Source organism: Chiloscyllium plagiosum, chromosome 10 (genome assembly GCF_004010195.1).
Source record: "Chiloscyllium plagiosum isolate BGI_BamShark_2017 chromosome 10, ASM401019v2, whole genome shotgun sequence".
NCBI classification, from domain to species: Eukaryota; Metazoa; Chordata; class Chondrichthyes; order Orectolobiformes; family Hemiscylliidae; genus Chiloscyllium; species Chiloscyllium plagiosum.
The window spans coordinates 42,548,742-42,559,847 of record NC_057719.1 but is presented as its reverse complement, the minus strand read 5'-3'; the positions used below and the strand labels follow the sequence as shown (position 1 = coordinate 42,559,847).

Sequence of the window (11,106 nt, the reverse complement as noted above, 5' to 3'; positions counted from 1 at the left end):
TGGAGCATCGGAGGCTGATGGGTGACCATGTGGAGATTTATAAAATCATGAGGGGCATGATAGGGTAAATACACAAGGTCCTTTTTCCAGAGTGGGGGAATCCAAAACTAGAGGGCGTAGCTTCAAGGTGGGAGGGGCAAGATTTAAAAGGGTGCTAAGGGACAACCTTTTCATGCAGAAAGTGGTGTGTATATGGAATAAGCTGCCAGAAGTGCTGGAGGCTGGTCAATTACAACGTTTAGAAGGTATCTGCATGGGTATATGAATAGGAAGGGTTTAGAGGGATATGGGCCAAGTGCTGGCAAATGGGACTAAATTTATTTAGGATATCTGGTCAGCATGGACAAGTTGAATGGAAGGGTCTGTTTCCATGCTGTACATTTCTACGACTCTGTGACTCAGTTGCTGACACAAGGGTCAAGGTCATCTCTTCATTGCAGGTGGAGAACCAAACGTTGGGCATCCCATTCACTATTTATGCTGGCTGTGTTGGCACAGTTATGGATTGTTTTCTCCATGAGAGAAAGCAAAGTGAAGTGAAAGTGAGTGGCATGTTTGTTGGTGCGGGTGGGGAAAAGTGGTGAGGTGTCAGGACTCAGTGCACAGGCCATGCTGAGTTACAAGAATGGAGGGTTGGGACGGTGACAGTCTGTGAGGGAAGATGTGATATGCAGTAGTGATAATAGCATGAACTTTGATAGGAGATGGCTGTAGTGGCAGAGATAAATTGAGTATGAGAGAACAGAGAAGCATTACTAGTGCTTATGCTGATGGAGTGGAAATGGCATTGACTGTCTTCCTGCATTGTTGGGTGTTTCCCCTGACTCTGGAAACCACACTCACCCAAGTGGCAACTTTGGAACAGGCTGGCAGGGTCTGGTGCCCAGACCACCTCTGCCAGACTGGGATAGGAGGACGGTCCTCCTCAGCACCACCCTTTCTACCAAAGCCTCCTGGTCCATGTCTAAAAAGCGAGGCAATAATTCTCCATTATCTACGTAATCAGGAGCAAATATCATTGATCACGCAGGGCGGCTCTGGACTGCAAGCTCTCGGGTGCACAATGGCCTTTTAAATAATGAGCTAGTGCCAAGAATCCTGGGATGAGTACTTCAGCTTATGGTGAATTGGCTAGCATTGGACAAGCAGGCTGTCATGGGCATGACACCTAGTTAATGAAGTGAGTTTGGGATGATAGCTTGAGAAAACTTGATCAACCTCTCTGGGAGAAACCCTCCATGAAATTTGACACAGTCAATTTCTGATAAGGTAAGGCCCTTTTTTAAACAAAATCTTTGAATGGAAATAGTGATTTTGTTCACTGTCCACCTGTATAGTTTGCTCCAGTTATTGGTTTTGTTTTGTGCTGCTCCCAGGAGTTGCTTTGAGATATGGCCATTCCAGTTGTTGACCCACAGTAGCATTTTAATTTGGTTGTTGAGCCCAAAGAGTTGCTTATCTCGTCAGTTTCTGTGAATTGTTTACTGACAGTTATCTTGATCCTCGCTGTGAGCCTGAGTCGCTACTTTGTTCACTGTTTGTTAATTGCAGGAGTCATTCAGTGGAACCTACTGATGACTGTATTTACTGCTAGTTAAGAATGTCGAGTTCGCCTGGGCGTTGTGAAGCCCCCGTACTGACGTGTTGGGGAGCCCAGGCCAGCCTAACGTCACCCATTTTCACAAAAGGAAGAAGCTGTCCCACCGCTTACTGCAGCTGCACTGCCCTGTGAACCTGCCTGACGATCCGGAGCTGAATGTAGGAGCGGTACAGGGAGGTAGGGCCCCGGAGCCGACTAGCTACAGGTAGGAAAGCAAGGCTCATGGTAAACTATCCACTGAGGACCATCCCAGCGCCTACAGGCCTGCCTCGGCCTGTCTCCATTTGCCTGTCCGGAGATGGGAGATCGCTCAGCCCCTTACCCCGGGCTTCCCTCTCGGCCGGACGCCCCAGGAGCCGCTTGTCCTGTGGCTGTGCCCGCTGAACAGGATGCTCGGTGTCGGTGCTGCGCCGGGCGCGTTACGTTCCTTGCCGTTCATTAAAATTAGTTCAGAAGTTCATATGAGCTTGGAAATCACTGACTGTTTGTGGACGCCCACCTTGTCCTATCCCAGACAAGCTTGCTAACTGATAGAATTACCCATACTAATTCTTGCTTTTTGTCTCTAACGCAGGTTGTTGTGACGAACAGGGAGTTTCAATCAGGAATCTTCGAGTTAACTTTCTCTTAAAGTGAAGTTTTCCTGCTATTTAATTTTTTTGTAATCACTATGACTGAAAGTACCATCGTGAAGGAGGGGTGGCTTCACAAAAGAGGTAAGATTTGTCATTGATTCCAGTGGAAGTACTACAACACATTTCTTTTCACACATTCTGTTTGAACAGATATTTTACTATTATCAAAGTTTAATATGCAGAATTGGTAAATGACTTTACTTATGTCAAACCTTGCAAGGGAGCATCTCGTTCACATATGACGATTTAGTGCAAATTGCTATAGTGTACTATTTGATCTTATGGTGTGGATTAAGGGTTTTATTTTGTAATGGCAGAAACACTATAAGGCCATTTTCTTGAATTGTATTATTTTTTATGTTTAGTGAAAATGGTAACAAATAAAGGCATTTATAAATGTGGCATTGTGAATTAAAAACCTCTCCTTACTGTGTTTATGACATTTTGATACAACAATTGTATTGTCACTATTAATATCAACAAATAATTTTATTGTATAAAACAGTATCTTTTAATAATTTTCATTGCTAATGTTATTCAAGTCCATGATTGTTATAGATCTGAGTGCAGTCTGAATAGGAGGTCCTAATATGAGTACAAATACTGGAATGGAGCATTAGTGCAAGAATGGATGTGGTTTACTCCCCACTTCCTGACATGAATGAATGCCTTTTAAATGATGAAGACATTATTGTTGCACTCCAGCAATTCCACTACAGTTTTGTAGTGGAGAATTTGACTCCATTCAGTCCAAAAACTAACATATAGACTCTTTAATCACACATTGAAAGTACAGTTCAATGTCTACTGTGTCAAGAGTGCTTGTCATAAAATACTATTGATAAGCAACTGATTTGTTTTATTATGTCACTTAGAGGACAGTATTGCATTGGGAAGAATATCTAGCTGAAATGCTGTCATTGTAGTTAGCTTCATGGGAAAGATGTTCTTATAAGAAATGCTACGCAAAAGTGAGGACTGCAGATGCTGGCAATCAGAGTCAGGAATAGAATGGTGCTGGAAAAGCACAGCGGGTCAGGCAGCATCTTGGGCAAAACATTTTGGGCAAAAGCCCTTCATCAGGACCCTTTTGCCCGAAGCATCGATTTTCCTGCTCCTCGGATGCTGCCTGACCCGCTGTGCTTTTCCAGCACCATTCTAATCCTGACTCTGATTTCCATCATCTGCAGTCCTCACTTTTGCCTAGTTGATTTTAACCTTATTGCGAATCCCCTTGCAAGGATGCTTACCTTGAAGAAGTTCTCCTCCTCTTTCCACAAGAATCTCAGTGAGTTTGTCCCTCTCATTGCAACCCCCAGGTCATCTCTGCTTATAAGAAATGCTGCACAGTGTATGAAAGGATGTAAGCATATTTATATATTACAAGATAGGATCAGTGGCTGATACATCTTGAAAGTCCATAGTCATTCTTCATTTAAGTAATACTCTATCCTTTCATTTTTCCTGCAAAAGTGAACAATTTCTTTATCTGTTTGCAATCTCCTTATATCTTCTTCACAACATACTTTGCCAACTCCTCATTATTAGTCCCGATTTTGACTCTAACAGACCAGTGATCATTACTTATAGAAACTGTTATCTATTTTTACATTCATAGCCAGCTTCCTCTGTTACTTTTGCTTTTTCTTCATTTTGATTAACTTTTCAGTCACTATCTGCCATTCTATATTCTGATTTACGACTCATCTTTGTGCAATGACTTCCTTTTTCTTATGTTTCATACTTTCCTAACTTCTTACAGATGATCGATCCTTCCTTTGGAATTCTTTTTGTTATATTAGGAATATACATATTCTGACATATCCCCTTTTAAATATATGCTACTCCTTGTTTTATTCCCCTGCCTCGGAAGCCAGCTCATTTCAGCTAGTTCGGTTTTCATACCCACATAGTTGACCTTATTTAAAGTATTAGTCATGATTCAATCTACTCTCTTTTTCACTGAATATAAAATTCAATCATATTATGGTTGCTGAGTTCCCTCTGAGCTGCACAGCAGAAGATCAACATGTGTCAATCGATGCATGGACACATTGATTTCCAGAAGCTGTTGCTGTGCACAGATGTATTTAAGAGGGAGCTGGATGTGGCCATTGCAGATAAAGGGCTCAAGAGGAATGGAGAGAAAGTGGGAATGGGGTACTGAGATTGCATGATCAGCCATGATCATATTGAATGGTGGTGCAGGCTCAGAGTCCAACTCGTCCATGCTGACCAGATATCCCAACCCAATCTAGTCCCACCTGCCAGCACCCGGCCCATATCCCTCCAAACCCTTCCTATTCATATACCCAATCAAATGCCTTTTAAATGTTGTAATTGTACCAGCCTCCACCACTTCCTCTGGCAGCTCCATTCCATACACGCACCACCCTCTGCGTGGAAAAAGTTGCCCCTTCGATCTCTTTTATATCTTTCATCCTAAACCTATGCCCTCTAGTTCTGGACTCCCCGACCCCCAATGCATCAGTACATCAGTCAGCATGCCCAGGACCTCCCAACAACAGCATGGTAGAGGGAACATTGTTCTGGTCAGTTCCAGACTGTGATGCTTTAAAAAAAACCTTGAAAAGCATTCCATAAATTAATAGATTACTACTGCCAGTCTGATTTTTTTTTTCCCAGTTTGTGTGGACTGAAGTCACTCATGATTATTGCTGTCTCGTTGATCAGCTTATTCCACATCCTGATTTCCTGGACCAAGTCATACCTCAGTATTGCGCAAAAGCCATCTTTTTCTAACAATCTACCCTTCCACCTTTATCTAGCATCCGATTCGTTCTGAATGCCACATGTTCTTCCATTATCAGGACCAATCCTTGTCATCCTGCAACCAGGTCTCTGAAATGATTGTCAGATCATATTTCATTCAATGTATGCTATGAATTTGTTTGTTTTAGGAATGCTACACATGTTTAGATATGGAGCCATTAGTTTTGTCTTTTAAAAACTGAAAGAACTCTGGATGCTGTAAATCAGAAACAAAACCAGAAGTTGCTGGAAAAGCTTAGCAGGTCTGGTAGCATCTGTGAAGAGAAATCAAAGTTAAAAGCAGTTCTGAGGAAGGGTCACTGGACCTGAAACATTAACTCTGATTTCTCTTCATATATGCTATTAGACCTGGTGAGCTTTTCCAGCAACTTCTGTTTCAGCTTTGTTTTTCTGTTTGCTTTGTAACATCCTGTCTTACTTGTTGATGTATTCCTAGTTTTTCTTTCTCTCTGTCCCTTCCTGCAATTCTCTGACCCACATTTTCCATTTTACTGTTTTCCTCCTCCCAATTTGTTTTTACATCTTTCTACATTTGATATACTGTCCACTATTTCATTCAAAGTCCTTTTTACTTCCTCAGTTTTGTAGTCTGCAAGAACATTGGTGCCAGCATGTTTCAGGTATATATTACATTAGATTCCTTACAGTATGGAAACAGGCCCTTCGACCCAACAAGTCCACACTGACCCTCCGAAGAGTAACCCACTTAGACCCATTTCCCTCCCCTATATTTATCCCTGACTAATGCACCTAACACTATAGATAATTTGGCATAGCCAATTCCTCAGATGCACATCTTTGGATTGGGGGAGGAAACCGGAGCACCCGGAGGAAACCCACGCAGACACGGGGAAAACGTGCAAACTCCAAACAGTCACCCGAGGCAGGAACCAAACCCAGGTCCCTGGTGCTGTGAGGCAGCAGTGCTAACCACTGAGCCACCATGCCGCCAAGCACCACTGTGCTGCCCATGACATGAATGCCATGACAGTATAGCTCCAATTTTACGCTCTAGTAATGCAAATGACCCATGAATCACTATTCCAGAGATTAGGGTCTAGATGCCTGAATGAATTGTAAACAAATATGGTGTGAATAAAATGGACATTTCACAAGAGGCAAAAATTGGAAACCTGCAGAGAGCTCAAAGTTGTAGCGTTGGATGAGATTTCAGAAACATGGACGTGCATTGTCATGGAGGGATTGAAAAACAGTTTTTAAAGTAGAGGAATTGTAGAACTAGTAAGAATATGATTGGTGGAAATGCAGATCTTGGTGTGAGAAAAGATATAGCCAGAAGATTTATGGATTTGGTCAAGGTTTTGTATCAAGTGGAAGAATGGGAGACCATTTGAATACTTTAATTTGAGAGTAAAGGAATGATGCTGAGGCACAGGCTAAGATTGGTCATTTTATTATAGTTACCTTTCTCATGACATTGGGTCAGAACCACAGCTTGGTCATGTGGAATGCCCAGGCTGTGAACAGTGTTGTTCAGCTTGAATGAGTGAACAGATAGTTAAATGGAATGATTGTTGGGAAATCATGTTTATAGTAGGGACTGAAGGCAATGGCTTTGGTTTTCCGATCTTTAGTTTATGTAAATTTATGCTAATTGAGGATTAGATGTCAACCATGCATTCTGATAATACGGAAAGAGGTAGTGATGAGATAGTGCTCGCTATTATCAGCATACATGTGGAACTAGATGTTTTTGAAAGGAAGCAAGTAGACGAGAACTAAAACTGGGACAAAAATAAATCTTTGTGTAGCTGGAATAGTAGCAATATGGACAGTAGCAATAAGCCACTATACAAGACAAAAATGACAACAGTAATAACCATTTTTTTTTCTGCAGCCCTCATGAATATTTCCTTGTGCAGTTTTCTGGCATGTAGGGTCTATGACTGAAATTTAAAGCTCATTCTACTCATGTGTGGGCACTTAAATCAACATTTCTGAATACCTATTTCAAAACAATTAGTTTGAATTGTGTATGTGCTTTTACTAAGGATTAGTTTGATTGTTTAGAACAGTGAGTGCTTTGATAATTAATTAACTTTTTTTTCCCAAGTTCTGCTGAATATTCAAATCTTCAGTGCAGGCATCCAATATTTATGCATAATTTTAATTACATGAAGTTGGCCCTTTTCCTTTGAAAAGAATCAGCTTCCATTCATACAGCAGTTGACTGTGCTGAACCTCATTGTTCAAGCTGCAACAAGGCACTGAGAACAAAGATGAAAGGTTTTAGATCATAAAACCATAACATGTAGGAGCACCATTAGGCTATTTGGCCTAATGAGTCTGCTCCACCTTGCAAACCTGGTTGATATGTTTCTCAGCCCCATTCTCCTGCCTTCTTCCTGTAAACCTTGATCTTCTTACTAATCAAGGACTTATCTGTCTTAAATACGCTGAATAACTTGACCTCCACTGCCTTCTGTGGCAATGAGTTCCACATATTAATCACCCTCCGTCTGAAGAAATTCCTCCTCATCTCAATTCTAAAGAGTTGTCCCTTCACTCAGAGGTTGTGGACTTGGGTCCTAGCCTCTCCTAAAATGGAAACATTTTCTTCATGTCCACTGTATCCAGGCCTCTCAGTACTCTGTAAGTTTTGAGCAGATCTCCACTCATCCTTATACACTATACTGACTACAGACATAGAGTTCTCAACAGCTCCTCATGACAAGCCATTATCCCTTGGATCATTCTTGTAAATCTCCTCTGGAACCCCTCCAACGTCAGCACATCCTTCCTTAGATCCTGGGCCCAAACTGCTCACAATCTTCCAAATGCAATCTGACCAGAGCCTTATACAGCATCAGTAGTACATTTATGCTCTCATAATCTCGCCCTCTTGAAATGAATGCTGACATTGCATTGCCTTCCTAACTGTGGACTGAACCTGCATGTTAGCCTTAGGAGAATCCTGAACTAGGACTCCCAAGGTCCTTTGTGTGCCAGATTTCCAAAGCATTTCCCTGTTTAGAAAATAGTCTACTCCTCTAATCTTCCTACTAGTGCATAACCTCACACTTTTTTTGTTTTATATTTTACCAACTGCCTTAACAGTTATTTTAAAATATTTTAAAAACTATGAAGATATTAAATATTGAGCATAGACGGCTACTAGAAATATTGGTGGCTACTCTGATTTCTTTATTCTCTTCTGCTTTCATGTGAGAACTTTTCTCGTATTCAATTTCTTGTCTTTCTTTTCTGTCTTCCTTTAATCTCCCCTCTTCCCTGTCATGATTCTGTTCCTGTTTGAAAATGCTTTGTTGCTAATATATTCAGTTCTTAGGAAAGGGACTGTTTAAAAAAAAAAAGATTTTTTTGTTCTCTTGATGTGCTGCCTGCCTTGAGTGTTTCCACTACTGTTTTCTCTCTTTGTTTCTGATTTCCAGCATCTGCAATACTTTAGTCTTTGTGAACAAAATGGAAAGTACATTAAAATGGAAAGTGTTAAGCTGTTGAACAAACATGCAAGAATAACTTAAAAACTAAGCACAGATGTTTATAATGTATTTTATGAATTCTCAACCTGAAGAACCTGGGAAAGTAGAGAGCCATGTTCCGACTGCTCTTTTACATATTAAAGCAAACTTAAAGGGCTCAGAACTAAGGAACCATAGGAAAACTGCATATTTTAGAACATTACTTGACAAGTATTCAAAGAATTTTAATAGTGTGTAGTCAGCAGCTCAGTTAGTAATCAGCAGGTGTTACTAGATTTTCTTTTAAAAGAATACCTGGGAGGACATTTTATTCTTTTTTTGGTGAAGTTTAACTTTTATAAGCTTTATGTGCTGCCAAAACATAACTCTGTTGTGCTTGAATTCTCATGGACAGTTTGTAAATTTTGCGTGTTAACATTTAACCAGAAAAATTGTTAGTGGATTTGATTACTTTTATATTAATACTACAGTTGCCCATTTAAAACTTTTTTCAAATTTGTAGTCAGTTTTACTGTTTTACTTTAAGCAAATATTCACCCACGATCTGCTGGTAAAATAATGCAGTGTTGACAAACTTTGTTGTTGTGTCTTAATACGCAAAATCAATGAGCAAGTTCAGGGGAGAAAGAGTTCCCCATTTCTAGAACTTGCTGGTTGGTAGAAATTTAATGTGCAGTTTGGTTCATGTGAACAGCATCTCTCCCTTGGCCTCCTACTTGTATGTTAATTGCTGGATTGGCACTTTGGCTATTAGCCTATTCGATCTTAATACAATTAAGTACTTTTAACAATGAAAGAATTTTTAAGTGAAATGTTGGGGACCCACTTGTGGTGCAAGTGGTAGTGTCCCTATCCATGGATCAGGCTGCCTGGGGTCAAGTCCCTCCTGCTCCAGAGGTGTGTAATAATGTCTCTGAATAGGTTGATTAGGAAAATAGGTTAAATGAAAAGTTAGTTAGTCTCTCTGGCTTTTAAAGGGAGTGACATAAATTGTTCAGTCTTCCTCCGCCATTAGTAAATTGTTATTTGAGATATTAAAAAAAGTGACATTTTAATTTTTTTTTGAAAAAACTTTTCCTTTCTGTATTTATTTTGTTCCCTCTCTTTTCTTTCCCTTTTAATCTTTTTATTAGTTTCTGTGCCTGATTTAACTTTACTCCCCACTTTGCAACCATTTCTCCATTTCTTCCTCAATTGCTATATCTCATCAGTCAAGGAGGTACCCTTTTAATACCTGCATTCACTAAGTTCCTCCTTGCCCTCACCATTCTATTATCAGTTTGCAATTCAGCAAATGATGGCACCAAATCTTTGAGCTGAGGGTGCAGGATAAAATTTAAAAGAAGTGCCCATCCCAACAGATCTGACATTGCTTTAATTTTTTTCAAGCACTGTACTTGTGAATGGTTTACTTCGTACTTTAATTTTTTAACTTTACAAGTGCTGTTCATGTAGCACGAAAGCTGAATTGTAAACAATAACCTGGAAAGGAGAGCAGATACTGATTCTGCATTAGAGCTTAGAACAGAAATTGAACTAAATATTTAAAAGTTGTAATTTTGCTCTAATGTTATAACAATTAAAAAATGTAACAGTACAAACCATAACATTACGGTTTTTAAGTGAGGTGGGGCATACCGAGGCTGTGAGGGGTGCTATGTAAACTGAAGTATTTTCTGAATGATTTCTTCTGCCATGTGAATCATATGGTTGTCATCTTGTGAGTTAATTAGAACATAGAAGATTACACTGCAGTACAGGCCCTTCGGCTCTCGCTGTTGCGCCAACCTGTGAAACCAATCTGATGCCCATCTATCCTACACTATTCCATTTTCATCCATATTTATCATCCACGAAGTTCATAAGAGAATATTTAAACTCTCCTCTGCTCTTCACAGCCACGCTGTTGACCTTGCCATTCCCAGCTGCCTCTCGCATGATTTCAATCACAAAACAATAGACAATAGACAATAGGTGCAGGAGTAGACCATTCTCCTATGTGTCCACTTCCTTGTACCTCACGAACACATCCACTGTTTTATTCCACATCCTTCTTCATCTCTTCCTTTGGAAAAATTCTTCTCAAGGTCACTTGTAACTGTTTTTCAAAAAGCAACTGTTCAGCCTTTGGCCTTCCATTTAAGAAGACGCTTCAATTTGCTCAAATGTTCCTTCACTTCCATTTTGATCCCTCATCCCCATTATTTATTTCTGTAAAACATTGGGAAGATTAAACCCTTCATCTTCAATCATCATCACAACCTCTGTGTCCTTGCAATCAATTTCACCCACTTCCCTGGTTAATATTTCAGGCTGACACCCCACCCCCCATCACCAAACCATGATCTCCCAGACCATACAGAACCTCATCACCTCAGGTGATCTCCCAACCACAGCTTCCAACCTCATAGTCCGGGAACCCCGCACTACCCGGTTCTACCTACTTCCCAAGATCCACAAGCCTGACTACCCTGGCCGACCCATTGTCTCAGCATGCTCCTGCCCCACTCAACTCATCTCTACCTACCTCGACACTGTCCTATCCTCCCTAGTCCAGGAACTCCCCACATATGTTTGAGACATCACCCACGCCCTCCACCTCCTCCAAGACTTC

General features: G+C 40.6%; 1 protein-coding gene across 6 annotated transcripts in view; it reads left to right on the top strand.

Annotated features, from left to right (window-relative positions):
* Positions 1 to 314: 314 nt before the first annotated feature.
* The window catches only part of akt1 (v-akt murine thymoma viral oncogene homolog 1), a 129,351-nt gene continuing 118,559 nt past the window's right edge, over positions 315 to 11,106 (top strand). For 4 of the 6 annotated variants that reach the window (XR_006312763.1, XM_043697566.1, XM_043697564.1 and 1 more), the window contains exons 1-2: positions 315 to 1,805; positions 2,175 to 2,316. Coding sequence is in view for 5 of the 6 variants with exons in the window: in XM_043697566.1 (XP_043553501.1) it covers positions 2,271 to 2,316 (46 nt within the window). In the remaining variant the exon portion in view is untranslated. The remainder of the gene's footprint in view (positions 1,806 to 2,174; positions 2,317 to 11,106) is intronic. The other 2 variants (XM_043697562.1, XM_043697565.1) reach the window with 2 other exon arrangements.